A 25,333-nucleotide genomic window follows, 5' to 3' on the forward strand; every position below is an offset into this window, starting at 1 on the left:
CTGTTGGTACGGCTGGCTATACTCCTATATCTCCTACCCGATGGTAGGAGAGTAAAGAGATACCGACCAGGGTGTGAGTCATCCCTGAGAATTTTCCTCACTCTTCCAAGGCAGCGAGCCCTGGCGATGTCATCCAGTGGTGTCGGGACAGCCCACAATGTCTTGTGCTGTGCTCACCACCCTCTGTAATGCTTTCCTATCTGCGGCTGTCAGACCAGCATACCAAACCACAATATAGTACGAGAGGACGCTCTCTATAGTAGACCAGTAAAAGAGGGTCATTAGTTGTTGTTCTACCCTGTTCTTCTGCAAGACCCTGAGAAAGTGAAGTCTCTATTGGGCCTTTCTGGCCACCTGGGTTGTATTAACTTTCCAGGTAAGATCTTCGCAGAGATAGACTCCCAAAAATTTAAAATTTAAATTTTACAATTCTTATTAATCTAAAGATATTTAATTCAGAAGTGTATTATTAGATCAGTTTCTCTACACTGACTTGAGATATGTTTCCATACACACTATAATAGAAAAATAGCCTATTGTTCTGTTATTATTCAATATGAAAGTTATCATTTATAGTCTTATAAATTTAAAAAATCAGCTGGCATGAGGTGAAGGAAAGTGCCAATTTTAAACATCCTTATTTATGCACAGGGTGAAGAATTACTGTTGGGAAATAATATTCTAGAGCATCTTAAATGCTAAATTGTGTAACTACAGAGCAACCTGGGATATTAGAAATCATTGGCAGGATGCATTCTGAACAGTTTGTCTAAGAAGTCACTGGGCATCTCCATGGGGAAATGTGGGGTGCATTTTGCGAAGAAGCCAGAGGACCTTGTGACAGCCATTTTGTGAGCAGGGTCTAAAAAGCCTAACAATGCTGCCCGAAACAGCCACCTGTTTCAGCAGAGTTACTCGTAGACACTCCCAGCAATATTCTAGGCCTCCTGAGAAATTAATCGACTCTCTCCAGGATTGGGTTTTTCCCCCAATCCCTGCTACGTTCAGGTGCGATGAGCCCTGGGAGGAGGAAGGAACGGAGCACCGGTAAATGCATATATTACACGCACACAAAAATAGAAATAACTGCTAAAGAGAAGCTGTCCGTTTGCCAACGCAATCTTAAAGCCGAGCCTTCTCACAGAAGCCTTTTCTTTCGGGCAGGAAGAAGAGCGAATGGTGAGGCAGGTGGAGCTAAATTCTAGTTTTCCAACGGGCCTCAGACGGACGGCTCGCTTAAAGACGTGTCCGCGAATAAGGGGGGGGGGAAACAACGCTACGTCCTCGGTCCCTTTTGCGAACTAGGCTAGCTAGTTCGGGCGGTTATTTCCAAGAGCTTCCTCAGTCAAAGCATCCGTCGGAGGCGAAACAACGGCGAGACTGGTCCATAAGAGGCGGCATATCGGGGGCAGGAGGAAGAGCAACGCCGCAAGGCTTCTCTTCCCCACCCCTTAATCTTTTCCCCTCAAAACCTGGATAAAGCGCAGCCTCGCGCCCCTCGCGCCCGACGGCGAGAGTGGGCTGCCCGGCGCCCAATGACCTCCTCTGCTCGGTTTTTGTTTAGCTTAGCAACCGCCGCTCCCTCCCTCGGCAGCCGCCTGGGTAGGCAGAAAGGCTGGCCTACGGTATACGTAACCCGGGGTGGCAGGCTGGCTCTTTCTCTCTCTCTCGCTCCGTCTCCAGCCGTCTTCGGTGCCGACCCGCAGAAGGGAAGCCCCGCGCTGGCAAAGAGAAAGCGACCAAGCCGCCCTAACCGCGACGCCTCGGTTCTGGCCGCCGCGCCTGCCAAAGTCCGTCTTGGCGCCGAGAAGCGGCGGCACCATGAAGGTGGCGGTCCTCGACCTGGCCACCGTCTTCGCAAAACTCTTCAAGCCGACCGCCTCTTCCTCCTCCTCCTCGCCCTCTTACTCGCCCGCCCCCGGCGCCCCTTCGCCGAAAGTACAGCCTCTCCTCACTGCCTCGGCGTCCGCGCTGGGCGCCCCGTCTTTGCCCGTCCGCTACGCTGCCCTGGCCTCCGCTGGGGGAACCTCTGTTACAAGCCTAGCAGCGGCGGCTCGGCCGTTCCCCGGCGGCAGCGGGGTCGGGGTCGGGGCCGCGGCGCCGAAACCTTCGACGGGTGGCAGCTGCGCCAGTGGAAGCAGCTCTCCGCGTTCGACCAGGGAGCCCGGGCCTTGGGCCGCCCCCGCGAGCAAACCCCTGCTTTTCGTCACTTTGCCCGATATCGGCGAAGAGGGCGCGCCGGACGCGGATCCCCAGGAAGAAACTGCTGCGCCCAGGCAAGTTGAGGGACAACCCCCCCCCCCGCCGATTTCCTGGCCCTGCGCGGGAACTTTATAATGGTTAACTCCTTTCTGAAATGCTGGTCGGTATTAGTTTACAACCAGGTGCTTCGTATTTATCTAAGGTTCTGGTCAGTCCCAGAAACGAGCATTCTCTTCACAGCTTGGAAAGAAGACAGAGGGATTTTAGGTATACCTCAGAGTAAAGTACCATTTGCAGGATATCTTTAAGGATGCACGGCATCCAAAGTTTTCACAAGTCCAGTCCACTTGGTACAGTAGATTGTCTTCCCTGTGCTCATAGGTAGGCTCTTGTATAGAGTTCTTGTACAGACCATGGTTTGAAAAGGTGCCAGATTAATCCAAAGTTAAGACTCAAGAAGGCTAGGAGAAATGAGCCCTGATACTTTAGCAACCTGTCTGGGGATCAATAGCAATGATGCACGGTCTTACTTAAATGGTTCAAAAGACCACAAGAGCATCACAGGGTAAGGACTAGTCTTGCTGGTCCTGATGTTCCATTTACTGTATTGAGATTCAGGCCTCAAAAAGAATCAGGAAATGGAAGAACAATCTGTCATGTTGGGTCAAACTGAAACTGCATATAGGGGACAAGTCTGTTGGTGTCTATGTCACAATCCTTGAGGAGCAGGAGCCAATATGATCTAGCTTTCACATTGACATTATTGGTGAATTTTATTTTAAAATTCCTTGATGTTTAAAAAGAAAATATATCATTATTGGTTCAGCAAAGGCATATATCTAGAATTTTGAGAACTAAATTGTTGCAGAAAGAAATGACTGTTTACTGAAAACTTCCCCCTCTCCATCAGTTCGTAATGGATGTAGATTGCAAATTGGACTGTAATTCTAAAATTAGTGGAAACCAGCCCTTGCTGTGACCAAGGAAGACCTGTTGGGTGCAGTGATGCATTGTCTTGATTCTCTTTGCTGTCTTTATGTGTGGAAAACGGGTAAGGTTGTCATGGAAATAAAGCAAATTTTGGCATTGTTGTGCTATTCTGGTGATGCTGTATAAACTATTACTAAACAAGTCTCATTGACCAAAATGCATTTTAATTATCCATCATTAGTTAGCTTTCCTCAGTCCTCTGTGCAGATGTAGATCTTAGCCTGCTACTTGATGGATGAACTTTTCTTTACTTGCAGAAAGTTTTTCTCTCTCCAAATAATAACATGATAATGGAGGGTCCTCTTAGATTCCCAAAATTTCTTTTATTGGTGGGGAAATGTGAACTTGGGTAAATACAATAATGGCCCTTGTTTTCCTTGTCTTTTCTTGTTAGAATTTCCCAGTCTGAAAAGCCTCCTTTATCACTTCAAGCTCCAAATTTTATTTTATCCTTTAGTGGGGTAAAGGTTTATAGTTTTCCTGTTGTTCCTCAAAGTAGAATTTGAGTAGTCACCTTATGAGATCATGTTCCTTAATTCAAGGAATGACATTTCAGATAAAATATAAAACAGGCAGCCTCTCCTACAGTGCTAGCTGTATTCCAGTTTCACAACAGCCCACTGATACAGCAACCCTTTAGAAGTGCTAGCATACCAATAGAAACTATACCTGTGAAGTCTCTTCATTACAAATTAAAGGCAGAGACGGGGAGGGAGAAAGAGAGTTTGCAAAAGTTTCTGACTGTGGTACTAGTTGAATTGCAACTGCTGGCATGTGAAATTGAACATGACCCTAAATTTTTGCTAGGAGTTGCTTTCATCAGACAAAAAAAAATCTAAATATTTTTCTTGAATCATTTTAATCAGATTTGTAAATAAGATACTTACATAGGATTCAAAGAGGTAAAAAATAGTCAGTGTTGCACTTTTTAATTTGCTGAACTTTGTTATCAGTTTGAATTAAAACTTGATACTAAAATAAGAACTTGAAACTATACCAAATTTCAGATAAATACTTTAGAAGGTCTAATTTAATGCTAATAAGAGCAGATTTTTCCCTATAAAGAGGTCACTCTTTTGTCTTTTAATTTGAAAGAAAGTGGTGACGATTGATCTTAATAATTTTAGAATGAGATGGGACTACTTATAGCTGTTATAAAGAAATTGTTACCTACTTTTTAAGATTATAAACACAGTTGAGGAATTCTGGGAGTTGAAGTTAATGTATCTTAAAAGTGTCAAAGTTGAGAAATACTGGTCTACTTCAATTAATCTTGAATACATTTGCCTGATGTTTTTCATGGAGACTCTTAACAATCCCATTCTGAGGATTTTCAGAATAAACTGGATTACTATTTATGGGATTGTTCTTATATATTCAAGTAAGGGCTGTAATTTTTATTTAAAAATCATTTACTAGGAAGCAAGCTACTGACTTTGTTCCTTATCTCCCTTCCTTAGCTAGATGTCTCCTCTTTATCTACCTAGTTCACCTTTGGATATTGCTGGACACATGGCATGATGCCAAGCAAACCACTGTTTGGCTGCATCCTCCCACCATTTATAATTTTTAAAAGTCTGTCAGAAAAGTGCAGAAGCAATCTTAAGATGAAGCTTATTTGTTCCGAAGCATGACAATATTTATTATTTAAAATTTAAAGAATCCAAACAAATAGGTTCCAAGTAGAATATCAGTGGGCATATTAATGTGGCCAGCCATTGCAGTCTGTCTCAGATCTTCAGACAGGTCAGCTTCTCAGCGTGAAATTATGTGATTTGATTGCTTATGTCACAAATCCTTAGATGTAATCTAATCTCAGTGCACATTTATTAAGCATTTTGGTTTTTTATTTCAATTTATTTGCATTGCATTTGGCCCACAGCACAGTAAATAGAAAGATCTTTTAATGAAACACTTTATTTTTAGAACCATTCCCAACCTTAATTTCTAAATCCATCAATAAACACATTCAGCTGAATTTTCACTTAGAGTAGCTGTAATAACATGGATTGCCCTTGAATTAGTAACAATTCATATCAGTGGATCTAAATGTAATCATTTGGGACCCCTTTAAAACATAGCAGCTTTATACAGATGAGTTCCTCTTTTATATTTTATATCAACTACTGATTTACTTTTTAATACCGTAACTCTGATAAGTACTGTTATTATAACTATGGGGCTTTTTACATTTGGTTATGTTATGTTTTACAGAATCAAACTGGTATTCGTATTAAAATTTTCTGTAGGGAACATGCTTGACTGCTTTTTTAAAAGAAAAAGATATATAAGAAGAAATAAGATACACCTCTTAGAAAAGGAAAGGATATACTATCACATTAGCATTTTTTTAATTAGACAATCCCACTTAAGCTTTAGAAGAAATGTCCTAATGAAATATTTATCATCATAGTTCTTCTTAGCCCAAGTTCCAAGTCAAATTTATACAGACTTCAGTCTGTGCTCTCCTGGCAGCCGTGTGTGCTAGGCATCTGTTTATCTGATTAAAATCTTTGTATAATTGTAATGAAGAAATTATAGAAGCCTGTCATAATAATAGTCCCCCCCAAAACTAATCACAATGAACAAGTTTATTGATACAATTTAAAATTATTCTTCTCTCACATATTGTTAAAAACACAAACATCCATTATATTTTGAAGCAGATTTAGTTGTAATGAATTCACCATTCATGTTGTCCAAGCACTGTGATATCACTTAAATAGCATCACTTGGCTGGTCCAGTTATGCAAAGTATAACTGAGTACCATCAACTTACTGAGGATATATAACTCTGAGCTGGCAGCTTCTAATAGACACCAAATAGGAGGGATGAAAGTATACTGCCCTGTGGCCAGATGAGAAATCACGGATATCTCATGCAACCTCTCTCCTCTTATCAACACTGACTGGTACCAACCATGGAGAAAGGTGGAGAATCACAGTAACATTGTACCTACTGCTTTGCCACAGTAGGTCCAAAAGAATACTAGGGTCAGTGGTATCGAAAACTGCTCAGACATCAATAAAATCACTTTCTTCCTCCTGGCTCCTTCACAAGACATCTAGACGTGCAATCAGTTCTATCTCTATACCATGACCAATCCAAGGACCAGCTAGAAAAGGTCTAGATACACCTCCTCACCAACAATGGACATCCAGATGAGCAGAGATTAACATAAAATTAACACAAGACCAATAGTCAAGAAATAAAACAATAATTCAATCAACAAAGAACAACCAACTCAGACAAATAAGTTAACAGCAAGCAAGAGCCTAATCAAGAAACCACCAAGAATGCACCCACCCACACTGACATGACAAGCCACTAGTATATAAAAAGACAATAAACCCCATTCCCTTATAGCACTGATGATGTTACCTAATTAGGTAATGAAATGTCTGCAACAAAACAATGAAGCTTAGAGAGCACCAAGGAACCTACAGTTTAATCCTGAGCTATAAATATTTTTAAAGGTCTAGATCAGGGGTGTCAAACTGCCAGCCTGCGGGCCGGTTGCACCATGCAGAGGCCACGCCCACCCCAGCTCCGGCAAAGTGAAAAAAGTTGTGACATGTCATAACACATCATGTGAAGCGGTGAGTTTGACACCTGTGGTGTAGATAGTTCATTTTCTTAAAGGTACAGTATTCTGTAATTGCAATCCTGCCACCTTCTCAACAACCCTGTCAGCCATTAGTTTGATTTTCAATATCACACCCAGGTTTCAAATCAGACTGCCCATGGGACCAGACAGCATTCTGTAATTTCAGCTCTATCATTTTTCAACGAGGTTCCTCCAAAACAGAAGGTTGGAGGCTGGCGGGCAATTTTCCAATTACAGTGGATTTAATCTCTCCGATGATCTTTAACTGTTGTGATCATCGAGAAAACAGAGTTTACCTGCATGTTAATAATAATAATAATAATAATAATAATAATAATAATAATAATAATAATAATAATAATAATAATAATAATAATAATAATAATTTAATTTCTATACCGCCCTTTTCCCGAAGGACTCAGGGCGGTGTACAGGGCAATAAATACAATAAAAATACAATGTACAAAAGTTAAAAAAGAATTAAACATTGTAGCCCAATTACAGTAAAAATAATAAAATTAATATTAAAATACCCCAAACCCATCAGACCAGGCTGGCTTGTTCAAATAAGTAAGTTTTTAGGTCACGGCGGAAGGAGCGAAGGTCAGGAGCCATCCGGAGCTCAACCGGTAAACGGTTCCAAAGGTCAGAAACAGTAGTTAGGAAAGAAGACAGATATCCACTGTGCACTCCTGTACATGTATATTTAATGAGATCCCCAAAGAAGATTAAAAAAACACTTTTATCTTTGTTAATTTTAGGGCTGTGCAATAGAAGAATTTTTTTCTAATTTCTTGTAGTAGATGACTTTTTTTTCCAATTTTTGTTTTCTCTGGTAGTTTTCTTGTCAAGCTGAGAAAGGGCAAACAGTTCTTATCAGAGAAATGACCCAATGATGACCAGAAAGCTTATGAAATTAAACCAAGATCACAAACAATCCACCACTAGTACACAGGATTGCATTAGCCCTGAGTGACAAGCTATATACATTAATGGCATCTCATATTGTGAAATATTGGTCTTCCTCTCTTGGAAGGAAGAGGTTTCTGAAAAAATAATGTATTTTATTTTCTGAATGGAGCTCAACTTCAGCAGTTTTGAAAGAAAATAGTATTTACATACTATTTCACATTCATGTCGTTCTAAAATATATTGCAAGATGTCTTCCTTTGACTATGGCAGCAAGATTTCAACTGTGTGTTGTTATTCATGATTACAGAGGAGAAAGTAATAGAGAAGCATACAGTACTTGTAGTGTTTTGCAGGGGCAACTTGGATTTCATTGAAAGGGAATAATAAATGTATTTGAGCTCAACAAAGTCTGTTATCATGCTTGCATTATCATGAGCCCAAGCAAAATTGACTGTACTGAATCATGATATCTCCTGTTAATACCTCTCTTATCTGTATCTTAAAGTTGCTGTGAGGAACAATGCAAGTCTTATTGCTTTCGTAGCAGTTTATAAATCTGGAATAGACATCTGCAGAGTTAGATTTTTTTTTAAAAAAAAATCTAGTTAAAGTCATTGTCAACTCGGTGTATTCTGTTTATGACAAGGTTTTTGTGGCATATTTAAAAATACAATTTGAAAATGTTACTGCTGTGTAGTTATATACAAAATTATACAGAATTGGAAAGTGCTGTGAAGAATATTTATGTTTATTATGCCTTTAAGTGATAACTCTTGCTTTGCTTTTTTAAGGTAGTATTTTCTCACTGTCTGAAGTGCATTTTCTAGATCAGCGTTTCCCAACCTTAGGAACTTGAAGATGCGTGGACTTCAACTCCCAGAATTCCCCAGCCAGCTATGCTGGCTGGGGAATTCTGGGAGTTGAAGTCCTCGCATCTTCAAGTTCCTAAGGTTGGGAAACGCTGTTCTAGATATCCCTAACTAATTGAAGACTATACCCTATATATCCAATGAAGAGAATTCTGATCTCCAAAAGCTTACACTGTAGTAAATACATACCACAAGGCTCTGTCTTTTGTTTTTGTTTTGTGAAACAGCAATTAGTAACTTAGTCTGTTCTATCAGCAGGAAGTATCATTTAAAATGTTGATATAATGAGACCCACCAGTATTCATCTGATTTCATGGAAGTATGAAACCTAGTTCATTCAAGTGATGAATGTTGTAGAAAGGATTTGCACTCAGTTCCAGTCTATCTTCCCTCATCCTAGCAGGGAGTTCTAATCAAGGTCCAGTTCTGCCCCAGGCTTTAATAGCACAGATATTAGTGAGCTAATGAAGAGACTCTTAATATTTGGAGTTTCCACCTTATTATAAGACTTGATTCTCATCCATTCTTAGATACACATGGACGTTTTCCAAGATTTTTATTCAACCCATTATCTCTTTTCTTTAAGGGATACCTGATCTTATTGCAGTAAATGCTTCCTATCTGATCCTAAAGAAATAAAACACCTCTACCAAGATACTAATTAGTCTCCTTTTTGTAACAGTTAATTAAGTTGATTGCATTTTCCTTGTCTTTTATCAATTATTTACATATGAAATACATAGCAATCATTTTCCATTGACACATTTCCATATATAAGTACTGTCGATAAATATTATAAATAAAAATGAGCATAATAGAAACATAAATATAGTAAAATGTGATCAGGTTATCTTTGGACTGTTAATACTGTTTCTTTCAAAAATTTATACTCAGATGTTCTTATTTTATTTGCATGTTCAGGTAGTGTTCGACTTATGACCACAAAGCAATGCAGTTGTTAAGTGAGCCATGCCCAATTTTATTACCATTTTTGGTACAGAAATTAGGTGAATAATGTGATTGTTGAGTGAATCTGGCTTCCCTCAGGGACTTTGCTTGTTGGAAGCCCCTGGGAAGGTCACCAATGGTGATTGCATGACCCCAGGATGCCACAGCCATACATGACGGTTGCCAAGCACCTGAATTTTGATCATAGGGCTGCAGGGATGCTGTAACAGATCTGAGTGCAAGGACCACATAGACCTGTGACCAAGACCCTTTTTTCAGTGCTTTTGTAACTTTGAACATTTGTTAATCAAATGGTTGTAAGTTGACGACTGTCTGTATAGTTTGAATTACTTTCATTTTCATTCCTTTTTTATACCTCTGTTTAACTACTGGTACATTTTTTTGGTATTTAGATATTTAGTTAAGGTATTGAAGGGACTTTATTGTGCTTATGATTTTATTATGCTTAAGGTTGATATTGTAGTGTTATTTTGTAACCACTATATTGATACTAGTAGTGATACTTTGTAATCATTTTATATATAACTTTGTTTATGTGCAAGCAGTTTTGTAGGTGCCTTATATTAGGAAATTATTTACATAAAAGCAAATGTCTCCTACTAGATATACAGGAGATTGCTTACATGAAAGGAGCAAGGTGAGATTTAGTGGTCCAGGAAATAGGGAGGGGGAAGATGAGCTAGCCTGGATTGATGTGTATGAGTCATCACCTTGGAATTTGTTTTTTCTGTGCTTCCTTAGTCCTGGTAGAGAGACCTGAATCTCTTTGTTCTGAAAGGGTGTAAAGAGTGCAAGAAATCTTTTCTGGATGTGCCTTCATCCCTCTAAGCAGTCACGAAGAGGGAAGAGGCTGCCTGATTCTATTTAGATCAAAATAAAGTTGTTTTCTTGCTGAAACCTTGGCTCAGGAGTTTCTTTGGCTCTTTGAAATTTCTGAGTAGCCCAGAGGAGTTTGTGAAGCTAGGTGGAAAACCTTACAGTATCAATATTTTGTTCTAATATACAGGTGAAACTCAAAAAATTAGAATATTGTGCAAAAGTTCATTTATTTCAGTAATGCAACTTAAAAGGGGAAACTAATATATGACATAGACTCACTACATGCAAAGCAGGATAGTTTAAGCCATGATTTGTCATAATTGTGATGATTATGGCTTACAGCTCATGAAAACCCCAAATCCACAATCTCAGAAAATTAGAATATTGTGAAAAGGTGCAATATTCTAGGCTCAAAGTGTCCCACTCTAATCAGCTAATTAAGCCATAACACCTGCAAAGGGTTCCTGAGCCTTTAAATGGTCTCTCAGTCTGGTTCAGTAGGAATCACAATCATGGGGAAGACTGCTGACCTGACAGTTGTGCAGAAAACCATAATTGACACCCTCCATAAGGAGGGAAAGCCTCAAAAGGTAATTGCAAAAGAAGTTGGATGTTCCCAAAGTGCTGTATCAAAGCACATTAATAGAAAGTTATGTGGAAGGGAGAAGTGTGGAAGAAAAAGGTGCACAAGCAGCAGGGATGACCGCAGCCTGGAGAGGACTGTCAGGAAAAGGCCATTCAAAAGTGTTGGGGACTTTCACAAGGAGTGGACTGAGGCTGGAGTCAGTGCATCAAGAGCCACCACACACAGACAGATCCTGGACATGGGCTTCAAATGTCGTATTCCTCTTGTCAAGCTGCTCCTGAACAACAAACAAGGTCAGAAACATCTTACCTGGGCTAAAGAGAAACAGACCTGGTCTGTTGTTCAGTGGTCCAAAGTCCTCTTTTCTGATGAGAGCAGCTTTTGCATCTCATTTGGAAACCAAGGACCCAGAATCTGGAGGAAGAATGGAGAGGCACACACTGCAAGATGCTTGACGTCCAGTGTGAAGTTTCCCCAGTCTGTGTTGATTTGGGGAGCCATGTCATCTGCTGGTGTTGGTCCACTGTGCTTCATTAAGTCCAGGGTCAACGCAGCCGTCTACCAGGAGATTTTGGAGCACTTCATGCTTCCTTTCGCAGACGAGCTTTATGGGGATGCTGACTTCATTTTCCAGCAGGACGTGGCACCTGCCCACACTGCCAAAAGCACCAAAACCTGGTTCAATGACCGTGAGATTACTGTGCTTGATTGGCCAGCAAACTCACCTGACCTGAACCCCATAGAGAATCTATGGGCCATTGCCAAGAGAAAGATGAGAGACATGAGACCGAACAATGCAGAAGAGCTGAAGGCTGCTATTGAAGCATCCTGGTCTTCCATAACACCTCAGCAGTGCCACAGGCTGATAGCTTCCATGCCATGCCGCATTGAGGCAGTAATTGCTGCAAAAGGGGCCCAAACCAAGTACTGAGTACATATGTATACTTATACTTTTCAGAGGTCTGAACACTCCTTGTTTTATTGATTGCATGTAATATTCTAATTTTCTGAGATTGTGGATTTGGGGTTTTCATGAGCTGTACGCCATAATCATCACAATTATGACAAATCACGGCTTGAACTATCTTGCTTTGCATGTAGTGAGTCTATCTCGTATATTAGTTTCCCCTTTTAAGTTGCATTACTGAAATAAATAAACTTTTGCACGATATTCTAATTTTTCGAGTTTCACCTGTAGGTTTTCAAGCAAAACTATTATTCTGGCACTCAGTCATATAAACTAATTTTGAAAATAGCTGAACATGTTGATGCTAGAATTCCATTTTATAACTTTACAACTTAGTGGACCATGCTTGGGCTAATAATGTTATTCCACAATTACACTGTGGTAAAAATGCTGTTCCATTGTCTTTGGATCGTATTAAATCAACCACAAGTTTATGATATATTGCAGGTGTTGAATTATTCCTCCCTTCTTCTGTCTAATTGAAAAACAGGATTAGGAAGCCCATATTAAGGCACTTAGTGGTTCCTGACAACTATTGCAATTATAGTATTTTATTCCTTTTTATTAATTTTTCACTTGCATTACATAGACACTGAACTTTTTATTTTGTTCCTAAAACTTGTGTAAATGTATACTGTTATTATATATATATTTTATATAAGCAACTTAAAAATATATAATACAACTCAAATATATATTTAAAACAGAATTTAGCACAGAAAATGAAATTTTTCTTGCACGTATGCTTGACATTTATATAGAAAAAAACAAAATTTGTTTCTTTAGGTTAAACCATGAAAGTTGAGAATTATTGTACAACTGAAATCTGAGATTGACAAGGAGCTAATTCACCACAAAACATTTGTCAGACTGAAGTATATAATTACTTTTTATGTAGACACTCAAATTGCAAAGTTAAACTAAGCCTTAATATTCTTTTTCATGTGAAATATAATCCCAGCTTTTTAAAAAATGAACATTTTAACAAAACAGAAATTAACTTAGATGACATTTATTTTATAATGACTCATCCAATTCTTGTTTAAATTGCCTTTAAAAAATAACATCAAAAGGCTGATAAGAGAAATGTCAGGCCGGATTTAATTAAAAAGTGGAATGAAAGGAGAATGGCTGTAGTATTCTGTGGAGATTTTGCTGCAATCTAATATGTATATAAACACTGTCATCTAGTGGTGACATTGCATTATCTCATGAGGACAGTTTAAACATGTTTCGGTCATCCTTTGCTTCAGTGACATGTTGATTTGGATGTAGAAATCTGAACTGCAATGAAATTTCGATTTCAGTGAAACATCTGTGCCTCTTCCATTCTTAAGTAAAGGTAATCCTCAACTTACAACAGTTCATTTAGTGACCATTCAAAGTTACAACGGCAGTGAAAAAGTGACTTATGACCATTTGTCACATGACTGTTGCTGCAACTTACGACTGTTGCAGCAAGATTTACATCCGGATGCTTGACAACTGGTTCATAATTATGACGGTTGCAGTTTCCTGTGGTCAAATGATCACTGTTTGCAACCTTCTGATAGACAAAGTCATTGGAGAAGCCAAATTCATTTAACAGTCATGTTATTAACTTATCTACTACAGTGATTCACTTAACAAATGAGGCAAGAAAAGTTGTAAAATGGGGCAAAACTCACTTAACAAATTTCTCACTTAGCAACATAAAATGTTGGGTTCAAATGTGGTCATAAGTCGAAGACCACCTGTATTAAGATTAACCATAAGAAATGTTCATCATAATCTATATCAGAATGGGAAAAATGTCATTTTGTTTTTTGCCTTACCCAGAAAAATATATATGACCAACTTTGGGCTGAATATTTATTAAGATTGTGTGTGCACACACATAGATATGCCACTGTCTATTTTACAAGAGGTATATGCATGCACATAACATGCACATTCTCTTCTAATTTCTGTCATCTGAATTCTTATTTCAATTTTTTATTGAAGGATGATCTCAGAAGCTCCCAAACCAACAGAATTCAGCCACAAAAATCCAGGGAAATGATGAAACAATTATTTGAATTTGAATTATTTATAGATTTTGCACCTGAAGAAAGAAACTTTGTATTTTGTTTTCACTAGATGTGACACCATATCCATGAATTCTACCTACTGTATATGCAGTGCAGCAGAAGTATAATTAAACTGAAATGAGCTTCATGTTGGGTTTGAGATTGTTCAACTCTTCCCCCTTTGTGCTGTTTTACTAACCAAAATTGCCTTTTGCCTACTGCTGCTGCCACACATGGACGAGGTATCAATAGTTCTGTGTTTCTTGTAAGTGAGAAAAAGAAGAGGAGAGAAAGGGGACTAGCTGAAAAATTAGCATGGGGAATATAATTTAATGATCTTTTTCCTCTTTGCTACTTTGTGTCGTTTCAATTAATAAAAACACACCAGTTGCAAATGATGTCAATGAGTCTTAGACACAACTTAAATTCTGTGAAACTGTGGAGACTGGCAAGCATGTCACCAGATGACCCGTGTCCCATTGGGTTATTGTTTCAGAGATATTTCCTTACTTAAACAAAGAAATGGAATGATACAGGCAGGCAAAGAAACACGGGAGTTGGAAAGACTTTGAAATTCCTCATTGACTTTCCTTGTAGGAAGCTGGCAGGGGGTGTTGAAATGAGAGTCATGTGACCAGGGGGGGATGTATGGCAGTGGAGCAGCATGGCAGCTCAGCAGCACTGAAGAAATCACAACTTTGCCAAATTTTAATCCCACAAATCTCATGGTTCCTAGATTTTGGATGCATTCTTTAAGTTAACCTGCTTGAGGTACATTGATTAAAAATAGTTGCCCTTTGATGCACTGTTTCATCCAGTTGAAGGTTATGCACAAATATCAGATTTTTTAGTAGTACATAGGTAAGGTAAAGGTAAAGGTTCCCCCGCACATGCGTGCTAGTCGTTTCCGACTCTAGGGGCCGGTGCTCATCTCCGTTTCAAAGCCGAAGAGCCAGCGCTTGTCTGAGGACGTCTCCGTGGTCATGTGGCCGGCATGACTAGACGTCAGAGGCGCACGGAACGCTGTTATCTTCCCACCGTAGTGGTCCCTATTTTTCTACTTGCATTTTGACGTGCTTTCGAACTGCTAGGTTGGCAGAAGCTGGGACGAGTAACAGGCGCTCACTCTGCTACGCGGCGCTCGGGATTCGACCCGCCAAACTGCCGACCTTCTGATCGACAAGCTCAGCGTCCTAACCCACTGAGCCACTGCGTCCCTATCCACTGAGCCACTGCGTCCCTATTAGTAGTACATAGTGAAGGCCAAATGTGGCTCTTTTAGTCTCATGGCTCGGCATGCCTATTTTCCAGTGAGACAAACCAAGACAGGAAGATCATTTTATCACAACTTATCAAAATATTCAGACAAAAGGGATTCCTCTCATATAAAGAGGGAACCCCAGTTTAGCTTACAACACCTTTTGTAGTTAGCATAACAAAGAAACATCCAAAGGGAAAGTTGATTGGACAGGATAACGGTAACCTCCCCTTTGCATAGGAAATCAGTTACATGTGGTCAAGCACGTTACACATTTGCATCCCATAAAATCACACATGTTCATTAAAATGAGGTCTGACATCAGAAGAGGCGTAAATTGTAAGGAAAAAGGTCATTTAGAGTTCACTAAAGATAGGAACATGGTGGCTCAGGTTAGGACGCTGAGCCTGTCGATCAGAAGGTCGGCAGTGTGGCGGGTCGAATCCCGAGTGCCGTGTAACAGAGTGAGTGCCTGTTACTCGTCCCAGCTTCTGCCAACCTAGCAGTTCGAAAGCACGTAAAAATGCAAGTAGAAAAATAGGGACCACTACGGTGGGAAGGTAACAGCGTTCCGTGCGCCTTTGGCGTCTAGTCATGCTGGCCACATGACCACGGAAACGTCCTCGGACAAGCGCTGGCTCTTCGGCTTTGAAACGGAGATGAGCACCGGCTCCTAGAGTCGGAAACAACTAGCACGCATGTGCGGAGGAACCTTTACCTTTACCTTAAAGAGAGAAACCAGACCCCAATTTGTACTAACAAACTTTTTCTTATCTTCAGATAATCTTCAGCCTTTTTATCTCTTCAATTTAGGAATGTTAAAAGCTATTCCTAAATTCTCCAGCATGATAGATGGAGAATCCACGAATGGGTTAACTCTGTCTTCCTGCCCAATTAGACTAAGTCAGTCAAACTTGCCATGCCTCTCCTAGGCCAGGACACCTCCCAGTCATGACTTAGTCTGTGCCCAGAATAGACGTGGTAATTTTGGCTCCTAGAATCTTGCTGAGTCATCTCACCATTACCAGTACAGAGCCTTACCGTTCGGCCTTTTGTAGGCCCCAAGAGTGTTTACCAAGATCTTGGTGGCGCTGACCGCGCATCTGAGGTCCGTCCCCATACGCATCCAGTGCTATTTGGATGACATTCTCATCCAGTCCCTATTGGTCCAGGTGGCTCAATCAGACCTGGCTTTGTCTATCAAGACTCTCCAGGACCACGGGTTTATTTATTTTATTTATTTAATTAAATTTTTATACCGCCCTATTGCCGAAGGACTCAGGGCGGTTTACAGGGCAGCATAAAATACAATATAAAAATAGTATAAAATTAAAATAGATTAAATTAATTAAGCCCAACAATTAAAACAATATTAAAAGCTAAAACCCTTCAGTCCAGGCCTGATAGATCAAAAAAACAGGTTTTCAGGTCCCAGCGAAATGAACACAGATCGGGGGAAGTCCGAAGTTCCACCGGTAAATCATTCCAAAGGGCAGGTGCGCCCACAGAGAATGCCCCCCCTGGGGATCACCTGCCAGCACTCCTTAACCGCCAGCACCCTGAGAAGGCCCTTCCTGTGGGAGTGCACAGGACGATGGGAAGTTGATGCTGGCAGCAGGTGTTTCCTTAGATAATCCGGACCCAAGCCATTTAGAGCTTTATAGGTCATTACCAGTACCTTGAATCTCACCTGGAGGGCAACCGGAAGCCAATGCAGCTCACGGAGAAGAGGTGTTACACGGGAGTATCGGGAAACTCCCATAACAACTTGCGCGGCTGCATTCTGCACCAGTTGAAGCCTCCGCATGGTCCTCAAGGGCAGCCTCATGTAGAAAGCATTGCAGTAGTCTAGCCGGGAGGTCACGAGCGCATGGGTGACTGTGTGTAGGGCATCTCGGTCCAGATAGGGCCGCAACTGGCGCACCAGACGAAGCTGGGTAAAAGCCCCCCTGGTCACAGCTCCTATATGGTCTTCAAAATTGAGCCGTGAATCCAAGAGGATGCCCAAGTTGCGAGCCCTATCGACGGGGGGTAACACCTCACCCCCCATCATTAGTGATGGAACAACCTGGTTAACCCGACATGCCGGTATGCACAGCCACTCAGTCTTGGCAGGATTGAGACGAAGCCTGTTTCTCCCCATCCAAACCCGGACCGCCTCCAGGCAATGGGACATCACGTCGAGTGCATCACTGGGTTGGTTCGGGGTGGAAAGAAAAAGTTGGGTATCATCAGCGTACTGATGATACCCCACCCCGAAACCATGAATGAGCTCGCCCAGCAGTTTCATGTAGATGTTGAACAGGAGGGGAGAGAGGACCGACCCCTGAGGTTCTCGGTGAACTTTCAAAAGAGCCACACAGGTCCCTCAACCTGCCTTCTTCATTTGGGCACGGTCATAGACATCGAACTGTGCAGGGTCTATTTATCTCAGGAACGTCAGGACAGCATCAGAGCCCTGGTCCTTCAGGTCCATAGGGAGCATGAAGTCACCCTGGCCATTCTTTCCCAACTGTTAGGGAAGTTGGTTTCCTGCATGGGAATAGTCCCATGGGCCAGACTACATTCCAGGGACCTGCAATGGTTTTTGCTCCCATTTCAGAGACTGGGCACCAGCTCCTCCAACCAAAGGGTAAGGGTTCCATCTCGGATCCTAAACTCCCTCCAGTGGTGGACCTCACCAGCGGTAGCCAGGGGCTCTTTGTTCCAGGAGCCCATTCAGATCACCCTGACTACGGATGCCAGCCTGTTTGGCTGGGGGGTGCATCTAGGGCCTCAGTTGGCTCAGGGCTGGTGGTCCCGGTCTGACCTGAAGCACAACATAAATTGGTTCGAGCTCAGAGCCATACATCTGGCCCTTAAACCACTTCCACAACAGGGTGGCGAGACAACATGTCCTGGTCCTCACAGACAACGTAGTGGCAAAAGCCCATGTGAACCAGCAAGGGGGTACCCGTTCCAGGTCCCTTATGGTCGAGGCTCAACTGTTGGGCTTTTGGGCAGAGACCAACCTCTCATCACTCAGAGCCGAGCACATCTCGGGGGAGTCAAATCAGCAGGCAGATTTTCTCAGCAGGTTAACAGTGGATCACTCTGAATGGTGCCTGCATCCTAGTCTCTTCGAGGAGATATTGGAGAGGTTAGGTCGGCCAGTACTCCATCTGTTTCCTTCTCTGGTGAATTCCCAGCTTCCAAGATTTTCCTCCCGGTTCACCTCTCTGGGGCAGAGAGGATGGATGCCCTCCTCAGCCCTTGGCACGGGGGCTTGCTGTATGCCTTTCCGCCTCTCCCTCTGATCCCGGCAGTCATCCACAAGTTACTGCAAGAGCGGGCAGAGGTGATATTTGTTGCACCACACTGGCCAAGACATCCGTGTTTTGCTGACCTCATGAATCTGTCAATCTCTCCCCCATGGAGGATTCCTCCAGATCACGTTTCACTCAGCCAGGGAGCTCTGCGTCATCCAGGCTCCAGTAGACCGCCTGGCACTTGAATGGTGGCTCCTGACACATTGGAGGTAATTACGATGATTCAGGCCTCCAGACAGCCTACAACAAACAGGATCTATGATTCCACTTGGAAGAGTTTCTGTAGTTGGTGTGCAAAGAACCAGTTAGATCTTTCGGCTATTACTATCCCCAGGATCCTGGACTATTTATTGGAGGGCCTTAACAAGGGCTTGGCACCCAATACCATCCGCCGACAAGTAGCAGCTTTCTCCACCATATTTACTTGGAGCAATTCAGAGGCATTGGCTCAACATCCTATGGTACGCTCATTTCTCAAAGGAGCGACCAACACCAAACCTCCAGTGGTTCACTGGTATCCCTCTTGGGATTTGTGAAAGGTCTTGCAGGCTCTTACCTCTCCTCCATTTGAACCCATGAGGACCTGTACTCTGTGGTTCTTGACAATTAAGGTGGCCTTCTTGATAGCCGTCACATCGGCTAGATGCATTTCTGAATTGGCAGGTCTCTCTGTCAGACAGGACTTATGCGTTTTTCATGCTGACAGGGTGGTCCTTCGATTGGATCCCTCCTTTATTCCTAAGGTCAATACCTTGTTTCACAGAGCACAGGAAGTCATTTTGCCAGATTTTTGTCCTCATCCATCTCATGCCTTGGAATGGCAATGGCACACTCTGGACGTCCGCAGGGCTTTACGCCACTATATTAAGTGGACAGCATCTTTTTGCAAGTCGGAAGCCCTCTTTGTTTCCTTTCAACCCTCTACTATGGGGCGGAAGGTTTCTGCCTCCACTATAGGCAGGTTATCAGGGCTTGTATTGCAGGGGCATACCAATCTCATTCCCTGTCAGTTCCCAGGCATATCACTGCTCACTCCACTCGTAGTGCTGCAACCTCTGCGGCTTGGGCAACACAGGCATCCATTGAGGACATTTGTAGGGCGGCAACATGGTCCTCGCCTTCACCTTTCGTGAGGCATTATAAACTGGATAGGTTTGCCTCCGCAGGTGCCTCATTTGGTCGGAGAGTGCTGCAACAGGTAGTGCCACAGGGTGGGACACAGGCCCAGACTGATTCCCTCCCATAGGGACAAGGCAGCTTTGGTATGTCCCATTCATGGATTCTCCATCTACCATGCTGGTGAAGGGGCGTTGCCTTACCTGAACACCTTTTCTCAGCATGATGATGGAGAATCCACACCCACCCCTTAGTGTCCGTCAGGTCCTGTGTCAGGGGTATGGGAGCCAACACGTCGGACTGTCGTCATTTGCTTCGCTTTCATCATGACTGGGAGGTATCCTGGCCCAGGAGAGGCATGGAAAGTTTGACTGACTTAGTCTAATTGGGCAGGAAGACAGAGTTAACTCATTCGTGGATTCTCCATCATCATGCTGAGAAAAGGCATTCAGGTAAGACAACGCCCCTTCCCATCTGTATTGTACCTGAACAGAGAAAATAATCAGTCTGAAAATTTATCTTTTCAGTTTAGGAATGATAAAAGCTATCTAACCAATCCATACAACTATCCTATATTCCAATCTGTAATGAACCAACATTATTTCAAAAGAGAGAAAATACATCAAATTAAAATACAAAATAGAAAATAACTGTGTTAGTTAACAAATTACATAATCCATGTCATTTGTCCCTCAGTAGATTGGGCTGGCACATAGGCAGAAAGTCATTTAGAAACTTTTTCTTTCATTGACCAATAAATATATATTCAATAAAATGAAGCAAAGTTAACACCTAACACCAAAGACTGTTGGCAACTATTTATAGGCAAAACTTACATATAAAATAGCAGAATTATGCTATTGTTATAGAGATAAATGTATCCTAATTGTGTAATAAATAATGAATTAAAATCACCAGAGTACCTTGGAAATTTAGATAAAAGGGGGATAATCAACTGCTGAGGAATGGCCCTGACAACACAAAAGTACGCAATGTGGTTTCTAGGGCACCCATGTAACTGGGGCAATATATAAGGAATCCTCCTATATTTTCCTTCCAAACTGTGAGGAGAAAATTAAATTGGGCTAAAGATAGGACTTTCCTGAATTTGGAGGCTATGATTGATATAGAAATGAAACTGATTTAGATGCTAAAATTTGGTTATTTACAATTACATTGTTAGAAAAAGCAGCAATACCTGTTTGGCCTTCTATGTTTAAGATACTTTGTCTTAATATTGTTCTAGCTTGATCTGACCCTAAAGTTAAGATGGTATCACTGTAAAGCCATAGTCAGTGGCTCAGCTTCTTTTGGATAGCTGTTCCTCAAGATTTGAAGCTGTCTGCCAATATTAGACAGGTCATCTACTAGGACTGTGGTATAGTTTTAGCCAGTAAGTAAAAATATTTATCCAGAGAATGAATTCAAGTTTATTGACTCCTAGGATAATATCTTTTGGTACTCTCCATAGGGTTTTCCTGGCAAAGATACTGGAGTGGGTTGCCATTTCCTTCTTCAGTGGATCACATTTTGTCAGAACTCTCTGCTATGACCTGTCCATCTTGGGTGGCCCTGTACGGCATAGCTCATAGCTTCATTGAATTATGCAAGCCCCTTTGCCACGACAAGGCAGTAATCCATGAAGGGGACCAGAGAATAGGGAGGACCAGAGATCTCTTCAAGAAAATTGGAGACATGAAGGGAACATTTCATGCAAAAATGTGCATGATAAAGGAACAAAATGGCAGGGACCTAACAGAGGCAGAAGAGATGAAGAAGAGGTGGTAAAATTACACAGAAGAGCTATACAAGAACAAGCATAATGTCCCTGATAACCATGATGAGGTGGTCACTGACCTCGAGCCAGACATCCTAGAATGTGAAGTGAAGTGGGCCTTAGGAAAGCTGAACAACAACAAAGCTAGTGGAGGTGACAGTATTCCAGCTGAGCTATTCAAAATCTTAAAAGACAATGCTGTAAAAGTGCTACACTCAATTTGCCAGCAAATTTGGAAAACTCAACAGTGGCCACAGGATTGGAAAAGATCAGTTTACATTCCAATTCCAAAGAAAGGCAGTGCCAAAGAATGTTCAAACTGTCACACCATTGCACTCATTTCACATGCTAGTAAAGTTATGCTTAAAATCCCACAAGATAGGCTCCAGCAGTATGTGGATTGAGAACTACCAAAAGTACAGGAAAGATTTCAAAGAGGCAGAGAAACTAGAGATCAAATTGCCAACATATGCTGGATCATGGAGAAAGCTAGGGAGTTCCAGAAAAACATCTACTTCTGCTTCATTGACTATGCTAAAGCCTTTGATTGTGTGGATCACAACAAACTGTGGCAAGTTCTTAAAGAGATGGGTGTACCAGACAATCTTATTTGTCTCATGAGAAACCTATATGCGGGTCAAGAAGCAACAGTGAGAACTGGACATGGAACCACTGATTGGTTCAAAATTGGGAAAGGAGATCATGGCATCCGGCCCTTTCAATTCCTGGCAAATAGATGGGGGGGGGGGGAAATGGAGGTAGTGACAGATTTTATTTTCCTGGGCTCCCAGATCACTACAGATGGGGACTGTAGCCAAGAAATTAAAAGATGCTTGCTCCTGGGGCAAATCTAGACAGCACACTAAAAAGCAGAGACATCACCCTGTCAACAAAAGTGCGTATAGTCAAGGCTATGGTCTTCCCAGTTGCAATGTATGGCAGTGAAAGTTAGACCATAAGAAAGGCTGAGTGCCAAAGAATTGAGGCCTTTGAACTATGATGTTGGAGAAGACTCCTGTGAGTCCCTTGGACTGCAAGGTGATCAAACTGGTCAGTCTTAGAGGAGATCAACCCTGACTGCTCTTTAGAAGGCCAGATCCTGAAGTTGAAACTCAAATACTTTGGCCAACTAATGAGAAGGAAGGATTCACTGGACAAGAGCCTAATGCTGGGAAAGATTGAGGGCAATAGAAGAAGGGGACGACAGAGAATGAGGTGGCTGGATGGAGTCCCTGGAGCAGTAGGTGTGAGCTTAAATGGACTCCAGAAGATGGTGGAAGACAGGAAGGCCTGGAGGAACATTGTCCATGGGGTTGTGATGAGTCAGACATGACTTCGCAGCTAACAACAACAGGATAATATCTTAGCCAGTTCAATGGATTGGCCACCAAAGTCTAACTTATTTATTCTGGGCATTTGGACAAAGTGCAATTCTTAGTTTTGGAGTAATTTATTATTAGTTCCTCCTCTATACAATAATACACAAGTGATCTCAAGGCGCTTTTAAGGCCAATGGAAATCAGTGACATAATTACTGCATCATCAGGATACAGTAATTTATATGAAAGGTAGAGTTATTTGGGTGAGTAACTAATGACTTTATATAACAACTGAATAAAACTAGTGCCAATAAACATCCCCCTCTTACTCCTTTCCTTGCTGGCATTTCCTTGATTACAGTACCTGACGTTCAGTCTTGCATCCTCATGTATTTTAATGAGCAATAAAAATGTTTATTGTTTATTCTTTAACTTATGCTGCAGTTTAGATCTTGATACTGTGTCAAAAGCTGACCTAAAGTTAATTACTGCTGCATAAAGGGATCAGCACCAGGTCTAGATTGGAAGACTGGTTTCGGTGCATTAATCATTAGGGATCCACTGGGTGAATAGGTTTGAATTGGACATTTGGACATTTATAGTGCATGGACACTGCAGAGGTAATATATTTCCTGGATTCGTATTCAAATGACATTCCAGCAATGAAGAAAGACATTCTGTTTATTTTGAATTTGCAGAGAAAGGGAATTTGAACATTTGCTTCGTTATAGCTATAAATACAATCAGTATTTCCCATAAGTGGACAGGGGGTTTGGGCAGTTAGATTAAAGAGAAATGGGACATAAGGCATCAGAAATAATATTTACCCAAAAGAAAGAATATTCTGTCCAAAAAAGGAGAAACAACCTCCTTATGTTAAATTAAACTCCTGTTGATGACATGGGAAGCAATAGCAAGGAGCCTCTATCTTCCTCTGGGATGTTTGCTTTGACTTTCCACCTGGCCAATAGCCCAAAGATTTCCTAGTTCTCTCTCATGTAAATACCAACCAGGTCTGACTACATTTTAGCTTCTTTAATCCAGCCAAGGTCAGGGTTGTGCTAATCTTTAAAAAGGGCTGGTCATTCCAGTATAACTAAGAGTATGATGAAAAGAAAAGGAGTAGTTTTAAAGTCAGGTGCAGGTTTTATTTCAAGTGAATGTGGTTCTCTTTCTCTCTCTTATACAACGAAACCTTATTTTATTTATTACGGTACTTTTTTTTTACACTAACTCCCTGTGATTTGGGGTTTTCACAAATAACAACAACAATAAGGCCCCTTCAGTGATACTGTGGACATCCCATTCCAGTGTCTGGAGGCTGTTGGGGACTGGATTTAATTCAACTCTAGCAAGACGAAATGACTGTGGGTATTTGAATTTACTGGAGACAAGGGTTTTCCATCTCTGGTTCTGGATGGAGGTGAACTTCCCCAAACAGATGCAGTTCGCAATCTGAGCGTCCTCCTGAGCTCCTGGCACCTGCTCAAAGAACAGGTAACAGACTTGGCTTGGAGAGCCTTTGCACACCTTTGGATGGTGTGTGTCCATCCCTTGAACAGGAGGCCTTGATTGCAGTAAGTCACAGCCTTGTAACCTCCAGTTTAAACTACTGTAACATGCTCTACATGGGACTGCCCCTGAAGACCATTCAGAAGCTTCAGCTGGTGCAGAATCCAGCCGTGTCGGTAGTAAATGGTGCCAGATACATGGCACATATAATACCATTCCTGTGTGAGCTGCCCTGGTTATCAGTGTGTTTCCAGGTGCAATTCAAAGTGCTGGTGGTCACCTTTAAAACCTTATATGGCTTGGGACCGGGTATCTGAGGCGTCACCTTTTTTCAAGAATCTCTACCCATCCAACCAGGTCATGCAGAATGAGCATGCTTCAGTTGCAGATACTGCAGATCTCATCAGCAAAGAATGTCGGCTGGTGGGGTCCAGAAGATGAGCTTTTCCCGCAGTGGCCCCTGCTCTGTGGGATATCCTCCCTTCAGAGAGCAGAATGGCCTCAACCCTATTAGCCTTTCGTAAGGCCCTAAAGACCTGACTATGTTCCTGAGACTGGGGCACTGCATGAAGAAGTGTGTGTGTGTGTGTGTGTGTGTGTGTTGTGTTTCTGTATTATGCAGCATTCTTGGCTGCTGGGCTGGACTCATGCAACTCCTAATTGCTTAAATGTGCTTGCCTACTGTGTTATGGGACTGTACTCTGCATTTATTACCCTGTAGGTGTACATGATGATGGCAGATGACAGTATGGAGTATTTCCCCCCTCCAGTTGGTTATATTAAAATAGAGAGTGTCTTACCAAGTGGCTCTTCTGCCTAGAGTTCAGATTATCCATGCCAGCCCCATTGACAATGCCATGGAAAATATCCTTGCTGAGTACAAAATGTAACATGGAAAGGCTGACTTTGCATATATTTTATACTCTATTTCTTCAAAAAGAATGTTAACAAATGAAACTATGCTATGGGTTTACTAGTCCTAGAAGGGAAACTGGCAGAACTCTTGTCAATTTCACCCCTGCTCACCAATTAAGTGCAGCAAGTCCTAGTAGCCACAATTGGCATCACCTGAA

General features: G+C 41.8%; 1 protein-coding gene across 2 annotated transcripts in view; it reads left to right on the forward strand.

Annotated features, from left to right (window-relative positions):
- The first annotated feature begins 1,254 nt into the window (after positions 1 to 1,254).
- The window catches only part of FAM149A (family with sequence similarity 149 member A), a 62,920-nt gene continuing 38,841 nt past the window's right edge, over positions 1,255 to 25,333 (forward strand). For both annotated transcript variants that reach the window (XM_083367545.1, XM_083367546.1), the window contains exon 1: positions 1,255 to 2,276. In XM_083367545.1, the coding sequence (XP_083223671.1) occupies positions 1,822 to 2,276 (455 nt within the window). In that variant the 5' untranslated portion in view covers positions 1,255 to 1,821. The remainder of the gene's footprint in view (positions 2,277 to 25,333) is intronic.

This window comes from Vipera ursinii (genome assembly GCF_947247035.1).
Source record: "Vipera ursinii genome assembly, chromosome: 7".
NCBI classification, from domain to species: Eukaryota; Metazoa; Chordata; class Lepidosauria; order Squamata; family Viperidae; genus Vipera; species Vipera ursinii.